This window comes from Centropristis striata, chromosome 20, assembly GCF_030273125.1.
Source record: "Centropristis striata isolate RG_2023a ecotype Rhode Island chromosome 20, C.striata_1.0, whole genome shotgun sequence".
NCBI lineage: Eukaryota > Metazoa > Chordata > Actinopteri > Perciformes > Serranidae > Centropristis > Centropristis striata.
The window spans coordinates 6,005,144-6,026,720 of NC_081536.1; the positions used below are offsets into that span (position 1 = coordinate 6,005,144).

The 21,577-nt window shown below is 43.0% G+C and overlaps 1 protein-coding gene across 2 annotated transcripts in view; it reads right to left on the reverse strand.

The window, feature by feature from the left end:
• Positions 1 to 1,130: 1,130 nt before the first annotated feature.
• fgfr2 (fibroblast growth factor receptor 2) overlaps positions 1,131 to 21,577 on the reverse strand; it is a 43,263-nt gene continuing 22,816 nt past the window's right edge. Inside the window, exons 7-18 of one of the 2 annotated variants that reach the window (XM_059358813.1) lie at positions 19,947 to 20,137; positions 19,488 to 19,668; positions 16,780 to 16,940; positions 15,934 to 16,073; positions 13,075 to 13,196; positions 12,174 to 12,284; positions 10,741 to 10,931; positions 9,915 to 10,037; positions 7,901 to 7,971; positions 4,708 to 4,845; positions 3,988 to 4,093; positions 1,131 to 2,193 (exon numbers count right to left, since the gene is read on the reverse strand). In XM_059358813.1, coding sequence (XP_059214796.1) covers positions 2,029 to 2,193; positions 3,988 to 4,093; positions 4,708 to 4,845; positions 7,901 to 7,971; positions 9,915 to 10,037; positions 10,741 to 10,931; positions 12,174 to 12,284; positions 13,075 to 13,196; positions 15,934 to 16,073; positions 16,780 to 16,940; positions 19,488 to 19,668; positions 19,947 to 20,137 — 1,700 coding nt within the window. In that variant the 3' untranslated portion in view covers positions 1,131 to 2,028. Of the gene's footprint in view, positions 2,194 to 3,987; positions 4,094 to 4,707; positions 4,846 to 7,900; positions 7,972 to 9,914; positions 10,038 to 10,740; positions 10,932 to 12,173; positions 12,285 to 13,074; positions 13,197 to 15,933; positions 16,074 to 16,779; positions 16,974 to 18,672; positions 18,818 to 19,487; positions 19,669 to 19,946; positions 20,138 to 21,577 lie in introns of both variants that reach the window. The other variant, XM_059358812.1, reaches the window with a different exon arrangement.

A 21,577-nucleotide genomic window follows, 5' to 3' on the forward strand; every position in this document is an offset into this window, starting at 1 on the left:
AACTTCTGTTTCCCTCTATTTCCTGAATGTTTTCAGAGATCGGTCGTTAATAGTATTTGTTTCTGCCCGCATCATTGCTGGTAAACAGTAAATTGGTCTATAAAACCTCACATGACCCCACTTTCAAAAACCCTAAACTATCCCTTTATGTAAAATTATGAGTCTGAGTCACTTACTGAGCCCCTGCAGTTAATTGCAGATATGGTGGTAAATCCTTCTCCTCACATAATAAATAAAGAATCAAAGCATACAAGAAAAAAACGTTGTCCTCAAAAGCACTGAGCACTTAGTAATGACAGCTAATTCAACTCTGCCCATTAAAAAAAATAACTCAGAGGAATGTGCAGTTAATGAAGAGACATTCTTCCAACTTAGAAAAATAAAACAAATCCAGCTTTATCTCTCAGTTATCTCTGCCATTCACGGCAAAGAAAGCAAAACTTAACACCCAACAAAGTCAGAGATTAGCACAAGAATGTTTTTCCATCATTTATTTCGCAAATGTGGCATGAACACTTGCAAAAGAACATCTTTAAAGTTGGTCCAGTAGAAAAAGACAAAAAACACTTGAATGATTTAATACTTTGTTTTTCAGCTTTCAATTCTGTCGAGGAAATTTGGAGTCTATATTTTGTCTAAAGTGAGGGAGCGGATTGCTAGTAGGTATTTCCAAAATCTTTTTCTGTCAATCATATATAAATATCCAGAAATCAATCTCGTTTCCTAAAGCAAAGCTAAGAAAGAGTAAAATGACTGGATAGAAATGGCATCAACATCTACATAAGAAAGGGATTAGCTGACTATAAAATGTACAGTTTTTAAATTTAACTTAATATTCACATTCATATATAAAACTTACAAAACCTGGATCTTTCAAACCCACTAAAAATAGCTTTTTTTTCTGTTACTGCTGAAAGATCATTTTAAATTACCATAAATTTAATGGATTATTTATGTATTATCAGCATCATTAATGTCATCATTTCTGCCATATTGTTTTTGTTCTTTTTTTCCAGACTTTTTTGATTCATTTCAAAAAACATAAGTCAATAAATTAACATGCTACCTCAGTCCCTGAAAGCCAATACTCAACTGTGTTACTTAATGAGAGTAAAACAGGCATTTGTGTGTATTAAAGTGTGTATCCATGTCTGTATGTGTGAGTTTGTGTGTGAAGAGAAATATAGGACACATAACCTGTTAGAATACCTGCCTCAAACTCAAAGTAGGGTGGGAAGGGTTGGGGTTATTTCGGAGTCCATACAAAAAATAATTCATTGTAAATATATAATATATATTTATACATTTTTGAATATATTTACAAATATACCCAGCACTATACATTATACTGTGTATTTCTTCTCTCCAGGATAATTGGGAAGGTTTATCAAGAGAACTGAAAAAGAAATGCATCAATATTACAAAATAAACAGGAGAGCAGTTTCTATATGTGCTCCCCTTCTATTCCTCTGTTTTGTTAGTTGAAGCTCAGTCCTTTTTCCTATTCGTCATCCTCTTCTAGTCCCTTGTTTTTTTTTTTATAAGTTCACATCGGTCCATACATTCCTCCAGGAGCAAATAACAGTCTTGGAATGCCAGCCACTGGAAAGGGATCACCAACGTCGTCGATTGTGGATAAAAACAAAAAAAAAATCCGGGTACAAACATGAGAACCGAACTGAAACGTCTGTGTGTTTTAAACAAGGAAGAGGAGGAGGAAGGTCCCCAGGGAGCGTCAATTCATTCAGTCAGTAAAAAAAAACGCCTCTGCGGGGTCCCTGTCCTCCCCTTTAAGACCTCATGTGAGCACTCGTGTATGTAGTGTGTGTGCATGGCAGTATGAGCAGCGCTGCCGCCAGCCCAGTCCCATCTGGGTCCATTAGTCCACTGGGAGCCAGAGGGGGTGATGGGGGGGCAGGAGGTTGGGAGGATCCCGGAGAGGGAACGTCTGTGCTACGTGTGTTTTGGGACGTCGATGGGGGTAAGACTGGGACAGGTCAAGCTGGGATAGAGAGGGTGGGTGAGGGCTCATGTTTTGACGTTTCCATTGATGTGCTGGTACTTGGGGAGGCAGGGCTCGTCCGGTAAGGGATCGTGGGAAAACACAGAGTCGTCACCGGAGGAGCAGGAGCTGCGAGTGTCAGGGAAGCTGGGGGAATACTGCTCTGTTGGGGCGCACAGGTCCAGATACTCCTGCAGACACAGACACAGGAAGAGAGAGGGTTGGGTGAGATAATTTACACTCAGACACAAGCTCATATGTTACAAAAAGGGAAAGGAGTGAGAGGCAGAAGACCTAGAGCAAACAGGAGAACATAAATATAGCGCTGAAACCCAGTCAACAAGACCAGGGACTTTCCAGAACAGAGTGAGAGAGGTGGGGGAGAAGAGTATCACCTTCATTGTAATATTTATCTAAACCATGCCAAATCACAGTGGAAGGACTTATGAAACAGAACAGAAAAAATAATCTTAAACTGGATACTGTATGAAAATATTTGCAGGAATAATAGGCAGTAAATTGAATATTGGACTGCTGGCTGATCCAACATAGCTTTAAGATTGTTGCGGTTTTGGTCCACTACGAAATGGTTTTATGTGGTTGGGAGGTTGGGGAAAAGAGGACTGGCTTAGACCAGAGACCTGGGAAGAGATGTGGCTCTCCAGCCTTGATGTCACCCCTTCACAGTTCAGGCCTCCTTTCTGCATTTTTCCCCCTAATAGCCCTGCTGGCTATTGCCACTGGTCAATTGTATAGAAGGCTATGAAAAAATAAACCTACTTCTCACTTGATTTATTATCTCACAAAATATTTTTCTAATGAGTTTATGATTTCAATTGCTAGTTCCAAGTCTTTGTCAAAACAGCATAATGTGCATCTTATTTATTTAAATTATGATCCCATTTAGACTAAAATACTCAATAAATGCTCTGATTCCAGAAAAAACAAACTAATGACGGCCAAAATGTAAAACTCAGAGCTTCAAAACTGTCGTCCACTAACTAATGGGAGACTTATTTTACACAGTCTATGGTCCAAACTTATCTGACATCTGAAACATCCAACATAAACACTATAAGATGTCGAGAGAAGACTCAAGAAGCTGGCAGAACACAATGCTCACCACCCCGCCACCCCTCCCAAAAAATGAAGATGAAAGCTCCAAGAAATCCTGTCATTAATTTTTGGCTGAGCCCAGTGTTGTGAAGTTGTTTTTGTCTTTTCATGTCAGCCTTTTTTCCCCTCATGCTCGTCTTTCATAGCTGTTATTGGGACTAGTTTTGAGGAGGAAGAGTTCTTGGGGTTTTCTAGAAAATGAGCGCTGGCTTCCATTTTCCCAGCTCAACACGAGAAGGCTCACATTACTAAAGACCTCCACATCTGCCAGCGGTTTGGGGCAGAGGGAAAGGAGGAGGGGGGAAAAGGCAAGAAAAGGGCGCTTTATTACATTTCAAAAGTTCAAACTCAAACTTGGGCTTTTTTGGCATAAATTCATGGAGTTCGAGCTTCAAGAGCAGACGAGTCTTGACAGCTTTCCATCGACGGCCTCTTTTCAGGTCCGCACTCGGATATCACATTCGACAGTAAGGGGAATGGAAAGAAATGCAGCCCATTGTAGGGAGCAAGGCATGAATGTGATGATTGGCCAACTTCACTGGGCCGTAGCGGCCATGTTGGGCCTGGATCAAATCATACGGCCATTTTTTTGGTCACCATTTAGGCCTTGTGTCAGCAGCGTGGCTGTTAATGCTCCTAAAGCTTTCAGCAACATTCTGCTGAACCCTGTATGCACTGGCAAGAGTGGGATTTAGTTTGGACTGAGAAACATGTTATTGTGTGGAGGAATGTATCGTATTATTCTATTTTATTGTTATAAAATGTCGGATTTGCCAGGAAATTTTATGGTTTTTGTAAGCATGATTTCTGACCACCCTGAATCCATGAACTTAATGGAATAAGAAGATGAATGACAGAGCTGAACTCACCTCGTTGGTGTTGAGGGTGAGGATGCGATCCAGATCTTCTACTAGCTGCTTGAAGGTGGGTCTGTGGGATGAGATGGCATGCCAGCAGTCTTTCATCATCATGTACCTGAGGGAGAAAAAAAGAAACTGTTTACCCAAAGAGAACAGCGGATTAAAGGAGACAGAACAGAGTAATTCAGGGAAGTGTTGCAGGCATTATTTAGCCTGTCTAAACTCAAGCCGTGCCACTCCTCACCTTGTATTCAAGTTTGAAAATTTGCTTGCTGAATGATTTATGCCTCTGGACTCAGACATCGATGTTGTGAATAAATCAAAACAGCTGGTGTTCTCTGACACTATCTTATTTTGAGATTTATTCCAGTCTGCCATCAATAACTGAGAGAATTTTGATGGCCTGCTGCTGATCATAAACATGCCTAGAAGTGTTTGGGGTTTTTTCAATACTCTAATGTGTCATGCACCGCCATTGTGTCTGTCTCTACTTTGTTCTCCATCAACCCTCTCAGTGTGGCACCGCAGCAGAGCTGTAACCATTGTCCGCGGACTGCAGAGGACTCATTGTGAATGAGGACACTGATAGCAGCCAGTCACAGCTGCAAAGAGGCCCGACAGAGTGGACACAGAGCTCCAGAGTCATGGATCTAATGGAGACTTGGATTGGTGTAAGAGCTAGTGTGTATTTTGGGTGACATTTGGTAGAAAAAAAGGCAAAACTCTTACAGCTCGTTGGTGCAGTTGCCAGGCTTGTCCATGCGATGTCCCTCTTTGAGCAACTTGAAGAGTTCTTCCACTGGGATGCCGGGGTAGGGGGAGCCCCCTAGGGTGAAGATCTCCCACATCAGCACCCCAAATGACCAGCTGGGGAGACAAACACAGAAACACATTACAAATATGGTCAAGAATGACGGAACTGTGTTCAGCAAGAGGAGGTGACCGAGCAAGAGGCTGCTAGACAAGAGTAAATCTCAAATTGGCTTTTAAAGAGCTTTGCAGAATAAAAGGCTGCAAGACAGACACCAAACTTGTCTTCTTGCTATCAGATGAGTGGATATGAGATGGTCATGGCTTGGTTTGTTTTAGTGTTAGCAGCCTGGCTATTGCTAGCAGCCTGGCTACTGTCCAAAGCAAGAAACAACCATAAGAATCTCAATTTGAACCCCACTCCCAGTGCTGATACCATTGTTTGAGATTTCAGCTACCTGTGGATAGCTAATGTAAGCTACTTTATTGAGTTGTGAGCCTTTTTATTGAGCTATGAGATATTTTGTTTAGTTCTTAGCTATTTTGTTGAGCTGCAATAAAATGCTTTCATTGTGAAAGAAAATAACGGAAGTAGTGAAGCATTGCTGTTATTTTATGTAATGTATTTATATCAGGGACCATCCAAAAAAACATGTCATAGGCTTATTGTCTTATAAGGATCCAATAATAACATGATGCTGTCATTATTTTATAGCCATTGGGCTACATTGTGCAGTCAACACTTACTTCACCATTACAAGTTCAAGCAAAAACATTTTTTATTGCCAGTTTAAATAACATTAGGCCTAATAAGTGTCACTTTCCTTTAAGCTAGAGATCATTTACATGGAGTCACTTGGCCAAAGTTTGGAAACAACTTCAACAGTGTGACCGCAGTGGTGTCAATGCCCTCTTTCTGCCGTCCGGTGGCTTGTGGCGTGAACCCGCTCCCAGTGCCACTCTGGAGCTGATCTCAATGATGGCTTTTGTGCCCGACTGGCCGGTCACACAGGCTGGCATTGTCCAGTCACACCACACCAAAACAAACAGTGGACCACCCACAGCTGACAAAGGAGGAGGGAGAGGCCCAGAGATGGCTAGTGACTATAAATATTAACTACTTCCTCATCCTGGTGTGGTTAAATCTCAGTGACTCCACGCCACTGATTTACATCACTGTCACGCTTGCATGTTTATATTACAAACTGTGGATCCACAGTGTGTCAAATGAATCATTCTAGCACCGACAACGTGTTTGATTCATCTTCACACAAAGGCTGCATTATAACAAACAGACACGCTGACAAATGCACATTCAAGCAGCCACAGGCCATGTTAGTGGTCCAACCAGGCAAGTATACACGGACAGGCAGGTTGTGGCGCTTATCAGCTCCTCCATCTGTTTACACAACCAGCCCTGGGTTTGTTCTCTCCTCTATCACTGCAACGTATCTCTCCCCTTGTTGACACACTCATCTCTCCTTTCTGCACTACTTTGTAACTGTCTCTCAGTGCTTGTCAACCTGTTGCTCAGTGCAGTCCAACCTTGACTCGCCAAATAAACAAACCAACATGCTGCGGGTCACTTTAACTGACCTGGCGTCCGGAGTGCACAAATGTATTCAAGCCATCTGGATGCAAATACTACCGATTAGTATAAAAGCATGCTTCATATTCTGGAGTATTCCAATCTAATTACAGTCATATCTCCAGCAGTTCTGTGTATATCGACTGACAGCAACATGAATACAAATGTCAGAGATCGCCCACGTTGCCTGCACCAAGCCTGGCCATGATACCTTTTCTGGGCTCGAGCCACAACTCTTTACCTATACGTAAGCCAGCCAGAGCTAAGTCCCATGGGCCCATTTGTCAAAACAGCAAGGGGCGACTTTCATTGGAATTCATGTATTCATTTAATCTGATGTCATGTATGGATCGCCTACGTTTCTGGTGATGTTTAAGCCCACCCCTCTCCACCTCCCCAACGCCTCTCTCCTCATCTAACTCCTCCCTTCATGCGCCACGTGAAAAAGGCAATTACTAAAAGTGAGTGATGAAACGTAATTAGCTGTGAGCCGATTGAACGGACTACAGTGGCCACTTCATCCCTGCACCCCCTGTACTCCTCCAGGTTATTGATTGGTGCTGCGCCATGGAACATGAAGGGCATAATGTGTATGTACTCATATTATTTATGTACACACACACAAACATGGACAGTGGAGAGATCCTCTGTCCATGTGCTTAACTGGATAAGTGCTATGTTTAGTGTGCTACTGGTGTATGACTCATAGACACACACACACAAAAATCTCCTTTCCCAGGGGTCAGCATGCAAGGCATTTATCTAATTGCCACATACACTTTCTGCCGCCAGTGTCTGGAGCAGAAACTTCAAACAACGCTGTCAGAACACATAAGACTCAAACACCAAAAAGAGAGGGACGCTCTTCCTTTGTTCTGTTTTTAGAATGAGCACTCTTGAACTTAAAAAAGGGGAGAGAGCAAGAGAGAAAGAGAGAGAGAGAGAGAGAGAGAGAGAGACAGAGACGGGTCAGCAATTCACATACCAGATGAATGAAAATAAAAAGGGTGAAAGGAGGAGGAGTGGGGGGGGGGATTATTTTGATCATGGAACAGCTCCAAAACGATGAGCCACATGTTCAAAGTGCTGCTGAATGAGGAGAGGAGAGTGAAGAGGGGATGGCAGGGGGTTAAAGGAAGAGGAGGATGAGGCCTACACTGGAGGGACCCAGCATTGTTGCATTTAGACATGTGTGGAGGCCCAAAAAGGAGGGGAGACTTCCGAGCCGAGCCGGAGGAGCGAGGGGTGAGCTGTTGGGGAGGAGGAGGTGCTGGTGGGCTCCGAGCTCCTTCCAGGGCCCTTTGAAGCCGGTCAGATTAGTAACACGGCATTGGCTACAAGTCTAGCGTGAAATCCTCACTTTTGCCACAGAACGGCCAGTGCTGGCCCCCAATAGGCAGCCACCCCCCACCTAACACTCACCAGGGCTGCACCAAAACACCTCACCCACTCCCTGAAAAACAACCCTCTGCAGGCAAAACAGCAGAGCTAGTGTGTTTTTTTGTATTATAGGTTAATTTGCATCGCTGCCGTGTGTTTTCTATGTCACTGAGGTTTTGGTGGGACACATAAACAGTTACTTACACATCACTCTGGTGCGTGTAGACCCGGTCGAACAGCGCCTCTGGAGCCATCCATTTTACCGGGAGACGACCCTGAGGAGGGAAACAGGTGAGAGGTCAGAGTAAATCTACACACAAGCCATCCCTGGATTCCTTCATTTCTGGCCTGATAAGCATGTTTGAATTCATTCACTGCTGGCAGATCTCATTACTCCTGGAAAGGCCGATACGTGAAAGCAGTCTGGGGAATAAGGCACTAGAGAGACTGTCTGGGAGGAGGATTTCCCAGAGGAACGTTTACATTGTTAAAGGAACAGAGCTGATAAACAGGGTCACAGATAAAGGAGAGAGTTTATCTCCATGCGGTATTAAAACACTGGCTGGGAAGCTAAGCATAGCTGACAAGAAGGCCTCAGTCAATATCTGTGTGGTAGGCTAATGCAAGAATAACCTTATCAGACATTAAATGGAGGGATGAAACAAATATTTAGTTATAAAACAGATATTTCAGCTTTTTTTTAACAGGGACATAATTACGCTTAGGTTCATACTTGTATTCTGGGTTCCTACTAGAACATGTTTATATGCTTTAATGTTCAAAAAGCGATTTTTCTCATATTGTCTGTATGAATAAACATGTATTTCAGAGATGGGACCAAGTCATTTGAGTCACAATTCAAGACTCAAGCCCTAAACTTAAAACCAAAATAAAATATATTAAAAAATGTTTCAATCATGAATGCTTTTTAAATATGTATGTATTTGTTGAAATAAGTGCGATTTAACTTAATCATAAAGAATTATCAACATAAAACAATTCATAACATATAGCATATATGGCTTGGGGGAAAGTATCAAGTCTTTTCAAGTCAAAAGGCTCAAGTCCAAGTGAAATAATGAAGCACTAGTGTTTAAGTCCAAGTCAAGTTGCAAGTCTTTTTTTATTTTTGTCAAATTGAGTTTAGTTGAGTTCAAGTCTTTAACCCTCCTCTTATGTTGCAGGTCAAACTGACCCATTTCAAAGTAGAAGTTAAAAGTATTTTTTCATTAAAAAAAAAAAATATATATATTTTTTTTAATCAATGTTGTGTAACACAATTGTATTTTATATGTAGGTCTTTCCAATGTACATAAAAAAAATGTTTTAATGAAAAAAGAGTTTATAATCCTCATTAAACCATGATCTTTGACAGGTAAAGAACACCACTGCTCTAAATATTGATTGAAATGGATAGTAATGGAGTAATCAATGAAATTTAAACAACGTTTATTGGAATTTTTTAGTTTCTGACCCTTTGGGATAATTAAACATGCCCCGGGTTATTGCTATTCCTGAAAGAACAAACATAACAGGAGGGTTAAATTTGTTTTTTATTCATTATATTAAGACGATATGATGGATATTTAACCATAACAAGGCTGCTGTAAATTGTCCCTGTGATATTTATAAAAAGGTACAAGACATAAAAGGAATAAAATGATTGTGTCGCTACAATGACGGCCCTGTCTCGATTAGTTTAACGAAAGTGATCCTCATTGTCGCTGCTGTCATTGTCCTAATCATTATTACCATCAACATCACCGCATATTGTTGTTGTTGTTGTTGTCAGCTAGTTCTCCTCATGATTGTGCATGCGATGAAAAGCCAGCCATGCATACTAAATGAGGATGTGCAGGCAATGCTGCTCCGCGGTGGGAAAGAAAGACACCACTGGGCCACTATGGAAATGTCAATTATGTTTAAGCCGCTCCCCTCTCCCTCTCACTCTGTCTCTCTTTCTGGCTAATTGTATAAGTGTCTATGGAACTAAAGGAACAAGAGACTGAGGGATAAACAAGGCAGAGTCTCCAGAAGCACTACATTCACAGGCGGCCTGGGAACCTGCGGCTTCTGCCAAGACACCAGCCGAGGGGAAGAGTGGAATAGAAAGATGAGGGAAGGGAGGGAATTAGAAAAAAGAGAGAGAGACAAGTGGACTAATCTCACACTGTCAAAAACATTTCGCTCCTCAGTGTGTCGCAGGTTGAGGACTCACATTTGTCGTCTTTTTATAGTAGTCGATGTTGTGGACGTCCCTGGCCAGGCCGAAGTCAGCGATCTTCATGACGTTGCTCTCCGTGACCAGGACGTTCCTGGCTGCCAGGTCTCTGTGTATACACTGGGATGGAGAGAGTGAGAAATGAGAGGGGAGAAGGGAAAAGAGGGGAGGTCAGAGAGTGGGAAAAAATGACGGGGAAGAGAAGAACAAGACAGTGACCTCACTGCATAAATAAATCAACTCTGAAACAGGTGTATACTTAATTTGGAATGGTGTTAAGATGTTTGTGGTGCATGTAATCATCCAGAAATCTCCTGCACAGAGGTAGCACTTGACTGCATAACATGACGCCACAACGACTGCACCGACATGTCTGGATAAGTTAGGATTCCTCACATACTTTAGCACATACATGGTCGGGGTTGTTTCTGTGCATCAGCGCGCATGTGCAAGCACGTCCGTGTGTGTGTGTGTGTGTGTGTGTGCGTGAGAGACAGTACGCTCTGTCACATTCCAACAGTGAGAGGGAGCGTGAGGCTGCGTTTGGCCAACATTGCCATACCCCCATTGTGAAAACCTCGCAGTTCTTGTACACAGAGGAGCTTTTGTCACGATGAGAGACAATGCAGGGATTGGGCAGGGGGTCAGAGAAGTGTTTTTAGGAGACAATATTCCCACAGTGACGCACTTGCAGGCTTCCCGACATAAAAACACTACACTACACCGTACACTACATAAAACCTACATCAAGTACTCTGTGTAGTGGCACAGTGATCTGTCGACAGGGGGCCTGATGTGAGAAACATTTTGTTTGTGTTCTTACCTTCTGTGATGCGAGGTACTCCATGCCCCTTGCCACCTGATAAGTGCAGGAGACCAGGTCTTTGAAAGTAAGCTGTTCGTCTGAGACACGGGCGATGTCATAGGAGTACTCCATGCCGGGCGGCCGGCGGGCTCGCAGGTACTCCCTGAGGTTTCCTTTGGAGGCGTATTCCACTATCACATACAGAGGGCCTGTAGCGGAGAGAAGACCCAGCATTACTTCTTGGACATAAATTATTCCCTTTGACAGAGAGTCACACTGAACAAAATGCAGAGAGAATTTTTAATAGAATACGGTGCATAAAGAAGAGACACCTCTAGTTAGAATGTTAAGTCTGTTTGCTACATCCTGGCATTTATGCACCAAAACTAAAATTTAATCCACCATTATTTGCTGCAAGGACAAAAAAGTAGGAATCGACATTGATAAGATTATATTGATACCAGTGCATTTATCATTTCTGCTTATTGATCCGATTCTTTATTGATTCCTGATCAATTTTCTGCAGAGTGTGGAAACAGTCTGTCACATGCTTTGTACTGTTTCGTCCTCTCAGCCATGATTTCTCCTCGTTTATAGTTTCCAGCATTAAACTTAAGAGTTTCATGCCATTGTTTTGCAAGTGCAACTGTCAGAAAAACATGTAGTATTAATGATAAGCTTGGATGCATATGATTATGAAGGATCAGACAATTTGAATTTGTTCTCAGCTGGAACCGGCTCTCAATTCCCATCCCTACTTCGGTTTGTTTAGGTGTGAAAAGGGGGATAATTGCGAGTGGATTGCATATTATTTCTTTTCATTTTTCGTGCTTCCACTGATATTCAAGCGTGGCTCTGAGACATAAACTTTCTGAGAGTTTTTTATCCACTCTTCACATCCAATTAAAATCAGATGTCTCCATATAACATACAAATGGCTTCTGTGTCCTACCTTACCCTTCACTCCCTGTCTGATGTCGTCTGATGACACGTTTTATGAATTTGTTTGAAGTGTGCAGCAACCTTTAGCATTGCACTATATACAAAGTTAACATGTCTCACTCACGGTTCCTACACCTTCTCCAAAGTCAAATTCAAGCACCTTTTTTAAGGTGAATTTTAAAACGTTTCTAGCACCTTACAGCTGTGGTAAATTACAGTGCAAACAGTATACTTATTACTTCACTTCTTTATTACATTAATAAAAATGTTATTGTGGTATAAACAACCAAAATTATGTTCAGTGACAGCTTTACAGTACAGTACGACTTTTTGAAGCTGCTTCAAGCACTTCTTTCAAAATTCAAGCACTTTTTAAACCTCGTTTTCAGTGATTTCCAGTAACTAAAGGGACCCTGTTCACTGAATACTTTACCAACCAATGATGTAATATTATCAGTGTATTACAGATAAAACACATGTGTATTCCCTTCATACGGTACTTTACTCACCATCTTGTGTACAGGCCCCCAAAAGATTAATGATGTTCTTATGTTTGCCGATCATCTTCATCATTTCCATCTCCGACACCAGGTCAGACAGGTCTTTCTCAGTGGCGTCATCTAAGAGCAGAGGAAATTTTATTGAAGGTTGGCAGGGGAAACAAACGCAGCCTGGTCCTGTCTTCCTTCTAACCCTTTTGACTCCCTATCTGCCCCGTGAGACAACACCTTGTTTTGTAGGTGCTTCTGATTAAGTGCGACTGACAGACAATGTGGGCTAAAGTTACTGCGGCGAGGGAAGCTCCTCACACAGACTACAGAGGCATCCTTTCAGTGCCAGGGCGGAGGGAGGAGGAGGAATTAAAGACGTTCAATCTGGATTCATTATCTGCTGCACAGGCTCCTTTTTCATGGGGCTGATTGAGCCAGCACAGGTATCCAGACAGTCAGAATGGCATTGCCTGCATTCCTCTGCACCATTTACCTAAAGAGCAGTTTCCCATTGTCAAGGTTGGTCCAATAGCCTTCTGCTGTACCTGATCTAACCGCCCCCACCTTAACCCCAAACCGCCCCCCCTCCTGCTGCTTTCATTAATCATAGCAGTGCTGCTCGTGTGACTTGCCTCTTTGTGTGGGTGCTGACTGAGCTCCAGCCAGCTGCTGCTCTGGGGTCAGGTATGTGACCGCCCCTAACCCTTACCTACACAACCCGCCTTCTCCTATCCGTCACTCAGCAACCACCAATAACACATAATAATGACAGCCCCAGGCTCCACCTTGCACCTTTACTGAACTCTCACTGCAGCATAAATCACATATAAAATGTTCTCAGGTTGCCACCAAGACATAATGAAGCAGTCTTATCCCATCAGTCTGATTTTTTAAGCACGAGTTTACCATTACAACCTACCTTTCAGCATCTTGACAGCGACCGTCACAGCCTCCTTGGGTTTGTCCTTATCGATGCCCAGGGCCTCTGCCATTACAACTTGGCCGAAGCAGCCTTCACCGAGGGGCTTGCCCAGGGTCAACCTGGACGGCAAACACAAAGAGGGAAACAAGAAAAACAGACAGGAAGCCGTTTAGCAACTGGAACACAAACTGAAACTCATCGACTTGACCTGACTGTGACATCGATTCACTCCCTGTGCAGAAATAAACAGGTTAGATAGAGTGAGAGCGCGAGAGAGAGGTAATGAAACCAGGCACCAAGCCAGTTTCTCAACCTCACCCTTTGCTTTTTTTTCACTACATCGCTCTCTCTGTTTCAATCAGATTGTGTCTGTGTGAGTGCTTTATTGGCGTGGTGACTGCAGCCCGTGCCAGGGCAGTAGGTAGAAAAGCAGACATGGCAACGATAATCACCTGATAAAGCCAGGGAGAGGCACTCATTTCTAAACTGTTTACCCTGCCTTGGCATGTTCCAATATACACTCTTTACAAGTCATTACACAGGGCTTAGCTTAGCCCTGACACATTAGCCTGTGACGGATGGAATGCTGGCTTTGTGTTGCCATACAGGTGGGCCTGACTACAAGACCAGATGGAAATTTAAGTGCTATTTTATTTGAAGTCATGTCAGAATCACTGGTGTGTTAAACTTCATGTCCAAGATATATTACACTGATTCATATAGTGAGGAAACTATACTCACAACTATCTCTTTCACAACTATCAATCAGACCCCATCATTGACATTAATGTCTTTAAATTTTTTTTTAAATAAATAAATATATTTATTTTATAATTCATTATTTATTTAAATGTATATTTATATATATTGCACATTATCATTACATATATTTATTTTATTTATTTTGCTAAATTTTTTTCAATTATTTTTTCTTTGTTTTTCAGTTGAATTATATTTAAAGAAAAAGAAAATCAAATAATACAATTTTTTTTTTAAAGTATATAAATAAGTGTCTCAAAGGTCAATGAGTGATAATGTAAAATTATCATGATCTCAATATTGACCAAAAATTATTGTGGTTATGATTTCTGCCCTAATCCAACAGCCCTAAATCCACCTTGGAGCTTTTCCATTTGATTGACAGGTGTAGCCCCACCCCTAAGGCCCAGTGTCCTGGCTATGTAAACACTCACACTGCATGCCGCAAAGCCCAGAGCCTGAGGCCGGCGCCCTGCCGCAGTAACACAATCCCCTATCTGTCCACGCTCAATGGCAACCATTCTGTCCATCCAGCCACACATAATCAATGTTATTTTTCCTCCACGCAAACCGCAAACGTTAGCATTCCTCAGCGTCCTGCCATCCCGACATGATCCCTCAGGCGTTGGGATGACAGGCGAGGAATAAAGACCCCAACAGAGAGCCACACAGAGAATTATTGAGCCTAGACAAAACATCCCATGTGGTGGGTTCATCAATTAAAATCACAACTTTTCCCCCAAAATGCCATTCTGCATGAACACAAGAGAGTCTAGTTTTACATCTGAAATGTTTTTTCCACTGATGGTCTGATCCAAGCATCTTTTTACAGCTTTTTACAATCATTTTAATAAAAGACAGGCCTTGGGTGTTTATGGTTTGGGATTTTCCCTTTTCTTTCAAAACCAGAGGCCTCAAGTGGGTATTAAACCACTCTAACCTTTGCTGTACCATTAAATCCAGCCCAAAAGCTTATCACCGGCCACTGCAACTGTGACAAATGGAAACCTCAGTGGTGCTAATTCCTCTGGTATGAAACCGAGCAAACACTCCTAGCCCAAACATGCAGATGAAAGCTGCGAGTGCTAACCAGTAATTAACACTTACCATCAGAAGCATGTGTGTGACTGTGTGTGTGAGTGAGAGTGTGACGCAGCAGCAGCCGTTGTAATGATGAGGCATTGGGCAGGCAGAGTGCCAAGTTCAGGTCATTTTACTACAGCACCAACAGATGAATCAGTAGCTTTTATCTCAGACACCACACACATTATCCAGCAGTTAGTCATTATTGCCTGCTGTCTATCAGGCTTAATGGCACTCTTTAACGAGAACAATAGATATCTGATCATTTAGCAGCCCAGATACAATCAAAAACATGCTTATTATGTAATAATGTTGCTTTTATCAGCTACTGTGATGCGCCCTGTTAGCAAAATATAGTTATATTAGCAATGAGGACAGTAGGTAAGGGTGCAGCGCTGGCAGTTATCATGCATTCTGTTAAACAAGTACTGTCTGCAGGCCTGAGCATGTTTTTATGACCACCTGTTTTAAATAAAAGTGCCACTGCATAGCAAATCAACATTTTAAAGGTTTTTGAATGATTTATGCAGAAGTTCAATCAGATTTACATAATATGTAATTTGCATTTTGCAAAATGGTAAAAACTTGCAATTAGGGTCATAATTACAATTCACAATAATTACAATTTTCAATGCAAAACATTAAATCTTCATGAGAACTGAAACCAAAAGAATCCCCAAATTCTTGTTTCCTTAAAGGGGACCTGTTATGTTTTTCCTTATTTTCTGTCATGCATGTACTGTTACAAAGTCAGATTTTCATATTAAATGTGGCCAAAGCTTCAAATAATGTGGTAAACATGCAAAAAAAAAAAAAAGTAACCCCTGTGAGCAAAAACCTCAGGTTTCAGACTGTCTTGAAGACTCAGTTTCCTAAAAAAATGTTCTACGCTCTGCTCAGTTGACATGAGTTTGAGACAGATTTCCGCTTCAGGCAACTCTGCCATGCAGTCTCACTTGTTTCTGATGCAAAATAACTGGAGGTAAGTGATCATGTACATTAGAGGTTGCTTACCTGTCTCTGGAAAACTCCCAGCGTGGATCCTCAGGTAGATCGTACTCAGGGATTGGCTCATCGTGCGCAGAGCTCCGCCGCGTTGTGATGCGTACCAGCGGCGTACTGGAGTTCATGGAGGAGCTTGAGTCTGCCGACACCTATAGGAGTAGAAAGATTGGCTGATCACCGGAGTCTGGGTTCATAGGTAAGATAAAGCTCCAAGGCATCACTAGAGGAGTAAATGTGATTGACTGTGGTACTTTAACTGAAATTACCAGGAATGTTGGTAAGCATAGCACATTAATATGAAAATATCTTTAATTTCCCACTTAAGCATTATAGTAGAGTCTATCTCGAGGCGAGATATTATATTTCAATGATCATTAAGAAGTGAGCAACAACAGTAATTTTGATGAAGGTGTGTGGATCATTGAGCTTGGATACTGTCCCCGGGGCTCATCTCTCCTCTCTCCACCCTAACCTTACCTTGACACAGGAATCAGTCACTTCGCAGAGTGTAATCCAACACTTTTTGTACCTTTTAGATTCCCTTGAGGGAAAAGCATGGTTCACACAGGGAAAAAAACTCTGTTGTTTCAGGGAGCAGTGCTGACTTGCTCAGAAATGCCTTGTAATTGAAGTTATATGTAAATTGTTGAAAATATCAGTATAAACTATGGAATGTGGATTTTTTTTAAATACAAAATATAAAAACGGAATAAGTATTTTTGAAACCATGCAACTTTTAATATATTTTTCAGTATTATCCTCCTATATGTTCTTTTGTAAAGTTTTTTTTTGTCTTTGTTTTTCTCCTCTAGGGGTGTTAAATGCCTTTAGAACTCTTTATCTACTTTCTGTTACCTGGCGGCGCAGAGGGATCTGCTTGCTCAGTTTGTGGACCGCCGGCTGGCCCCCGAAGTCGGGTTTCTTTGCCGTGTTCCTCATGCGGCACACCACCACGATGCCCACCATGCAGGCGATGAGGAAGACGCCTGCACAGTATATCGCGATCTCCACGTAGTCTGGGGAAATGGGGCCTGGGGATTTCTCGAGGGCTGAGGAAAGGAAAAGGGTGAGCAGTGAGAGAAGAGGTCAGGGGAGGAAAAGTTAGAGGAAGACTCTCACAAACAAATATGGGTGACAGACAGGCAACATTTGAATAGACACACATGGGCAAACAGAGACAGATGCTCTGGAGATGACTCATGCGTAAATGTAATCACCATCGGCAGGCAAACTAAACAGAAATTATTTTGTTGCATCCTTCGATTGCTCTTCTTCCCAGGGTACCAGCGCGCCTGCTTTTTTTTTTTTAACCTAACAGGCCTGCATAGGGCTTAGCAGCCAGTACAGGCAGGCCGGCATATGTCAGGCAGGCATTCTGGGCTAATGTTGGAGACGCGAGCACAAGCACAAACATACACCCACGGATGGCGGAACAAAACGTGCTTTACTTCAGACCGCAAACAAGGGAGAGCGGTGTCCTTCGTGGCTGTATATGGCTGTAACTTCCTGTCGAGGAAATGGGCTGTGTGTGTGTGTGTGTGTGTGTGTGTGTGTGTTATAGAAATGGACTGCTCCATAATGCATAGCCCTCCAGACCACATACAAGGCTCTTTTGCAGCACAGCCAACCAACCAGCCAGCTGGAGGTGAAGCTACAAGTCGGAACCTTTCTCCTGTCAGTCTTGTATCTGCTGGTCCAAAAACCACAGCGCACACACAGAAGCCACAGTCTCGAAGGCGCCATCAGCCCAGATAGAGCACATCAAGGGCAATAAATATTATATATTACCCCCAGAGGAAATGGCTCGCCTGTGATCATTATGCTGTATTGTTTACAGACAAAACAAAACTATCGTCTGCTTACGACATTAGGGGAGGGATGATACCCCGGCTGCAGACAGTCAACCGCTCTCATCGATCTACTTTAATGCCCACCCTATTTTCAGCTAGAACTTGAGCAGAAACATTTGTCTGTTTAGCCTGGGGTGAACTTGTAGAGAAACTGACACTAAGTTTTATGTATTTGATCCTTCGGTATGCATAATTACAGACCAGATATACAGCGATGGACAAAAATAGGATAAAACGAGTTTGATAAATGAGAACGCACAAATGGACAAACATTCAAGTGCATGAATCATTCACAGAGAGGGTTGGCCCTGATAATCGAGAAAGTTAAGCCAACTTGAAGCGAGTGTTGAGCTTTACCTTTCAATCTTTATTTCAAGGAGAAATAAGGATCTTAAAAGAAGCCAATTATCAGAGCCAGGGAAGGAGAGGAGAAGATTTTGAGGTTTAAAAAAACAGATTCATTTGACATGCAGAGCCAAAAAGTGGCACTGAAAGACTTTTCCCAAGGTGCAGGAAAGAGATGTAACAGAAGGAAAAAGAGAAGGCGGCCGACAAACCCTCCCCTCCTTTTGGAGTCTGGAGACACTCGAGCTGCTCTGGGAGCTCCACTTCCGTCTCAGAGTTATAATAAGTCGTCTGCAAACTACCCCCGTTATCTGCTCTGAGCTTTCAACAGCTCGCCAATCCAGATAATATTATAGAATATATGCTCCCTGCTCTTACGTTACATTGTCTTGGACGTTGACCGTGCCGGTTCATCGCAGTAATCTAATATTTGAGCTGTTTGCCTGGGACTCCGGGGGGAGGACTTGCCTTCCACAGAGGTCATTGAAATGACATATTCCAAAAGAAAAGGCTGGGAGAATGAAAAAAGAGGACAGAATACGAGTGTATATACCTGGAAGCACCATCAACCAAGCAGTGTGATAGGAGATCCCAATAGAATTACCCGCCAAGCACGTATACTCCCCAGCATCTTCAAATGTTACATTGGGCAAGTAGAGAACTTCTATCTCCTTATCTGTGGTGTTAACACCTGCGGTCTGGGGAGAGGGAGAAGAGGAAGAAGAGGAAAAGGGGGGAGGTGGAGGAGAAGAAAGATAAGAGTAGAAGGGGGAACGGAAAGCAGAAGTGGGGAGGACAAGTCACAGAGAAAGATTGGGGAGAACAGAGAGAAAGAAAAAAAATGAGACCCAAAACACCAAGATAGAAATAAAAGTAGCTGGAGGGTGTCCATCGTTGAGGTTCCATCTAGAAAGGATGTTGGGAGTTGCCGTGGGTGAGGAAAAGGAGGTTTCATAACCACAGACACAGATAGAGCCCACCAAAACATAAGAAAACAGAACCAAGACACCAAAAATAAAACCCCAAAAAGGTTCCCGTCACCAACAGAACCTGCTAATAGAAGCCACTGGACACATGCACAAACAAACACAAAGCATGGAGAGCACGGCACTGCAACACCATACACCATCTTGACACAGCTTGCAAGAGAGAGTTGTAAGAGAAAGTGAGATGCTAGCTGTGACAATCCCAGTGTTTGGGTATGCAGGTCCAACCAGTGCTTCCATGGCTGCATGAGTCTCAGCAGTGGAGGGAGCAGCTGAAACACAAGGGTCTAACATTAGGGGAGGAAAAGGTCTGTGAACCCCAGGACCAACCAAGAGACCACCACAGCACAGCAGGTCAGGGACGGAGCCCAGGAAACCACACCGGGGGGAGGGAGGGTAGGTGGGGTCAGGTCTCGAGGGTTACCTGGGATGACAGTCAGCCAGCCCGACTGGCTGGCCTCGCCTATATAATTGGAGACTTTACAGATATATTCTCCAGCATCGGCCTGCGTCACGTTGGTGAGGGTGAGCATCTCCACGTCCGAGCTGTTAATGCCTGAACGCTGCAATCCACACATACAGACACTTAGACATGTAAAATCAGACAAATAGGTGACAGACGTACAAACATCATGACTATAGCTATATTTGAATCTGCAAGAGAGAGCATGAATCACCGCCAAGAGCCAGCATGGAAAAGACCTATCAGTTCATAAGGGAGGAAATGTAATGATTAGTTCCTTATATGACTTTCATCCGAAACACCTGCAACTGCTGGCAAAACACCAAGACAAAAAGAGGGAAGGACTCTAAATCTAAAAGAGAAAGTGCAGGAACGTACCTTCAACACTCGGACGTAGGGGTGTCCGTCGGGGCCGTAGCGGCTGCCGTTCTGAGTGATGTGTTTCAGCCACTGGATGTGAGGTTGGGCGTCGCTGTAGACCTTGCACACGAAACGAGCATCTTCCCCGACGTGTACGGTGGTGTTAGCTGGGAGACCGGCCTGGAGAATAGGCCGGTGAGGGGACCGTTCTGTTGAGAGGGAGGGAAATGTTACATTTAAGGGGCTGATTCCTTACTCAAACGACCGCGTCTCAAAAATTGTAACTTACAAATTCAGTTAACGTTATATTAGGCAGCGAATCATTTTTTACTAACCTCATGAAGTGCTAACGTTTGCTGACATTAGCTAGCTGTGCTACTTTTGATAGCAAACAAAGGTTAATGTTAGCTGAAATTATTAAATGAAGCCTTTTGCTTTGTATTTTTGTATCGTTAGCTTGAATTCATGAATCATTATGTAACGGTAGTTTAGCAGTACCTCCCCAGAAAATAAGTTGGGCTTGCTACCTTGCTGCAAAAAGCTTAACGTACCGTAGTTATTTCTGCTAAAATTAACTTTAGTTTGCTAACATTAGCATAGACTGTAGCACCTCAACATATTATACACTTATTTATTAACAATAAGCATGATAAAAGCAAAGCGGACAAACCATATATAGCTTAAATGTGATACTAAATGTGATATTGATAGGGAGGATAGCCAAAAAACACCAAAATCTTCCACCCTAACCCTGCCCTTGGTCCCAGTGCTGGAGGTGGGCCTGAGCCTGGAGCTCTGCAGTGAGACACTATCTGGGGGTTTATCTTTGCAAAAGCAGAACTTCACATACTGAATGTTTCCCAGCAAACCTGACAGGTAAATTCATGACTGCACAGCCTCTATCTTATCTCAGAAGCATCTCAAGGCTTCACACAAAACAAGGAAGCGGAGGCATTTATCACTAAAGATAAAGAACTGAGGTGGAGGAGGATTTCCATCAAGTAGGGTGTATAAATTGCATATGAGATGGGGGTTAATCAAAACTATGTGCCAGTCTTGGAAAGTGAAACACCTTCATAGCATCCCCTCCATCTCCAGCTATCTGCATTCTTTTACAAGCAAACATTTGGCCTGCGAATCCAAACAGAGCGAGACCTGTTGAACAATGCCCCCTTTCAAACACTACCCGGCCCTCACAACCACACTGAGGAGCCCACCAACCCCCACACTGACAGCAACCACCCGCTGCCACCACACACACACACACACACACACACACAAAATGACATCACTAAGCCTGGGGCGCTGCATTGCCTTTCCAAAACAAAGCCTGAAGGTAGGTGAAGTGAATTCGTTTGTGAGTGTATAAGGTCGGGGGTGGGTCAGGGGGGGATGGTCAGGGGGTGAGGCTGTGTGATGAAGGGTAGAGGCTGGCTTCAAGAAAGAGGACTAAAAAGGGAGGGAGTATTAGCTGGGTGAGTGAAGGGAAGAAAAGGGATCAACAGATGGAGAGTGCAGAAACTAGGAGGCAGAGACTTCTTCCATATGCCTGTCTTCCTACTCCATCTTTCTGAAATCTGTCACATCAGATGATTCCCACCCCTCCTTCCTCCTTCCCCATCTCCCTCCTCCTCCCTGTACATTCCTAG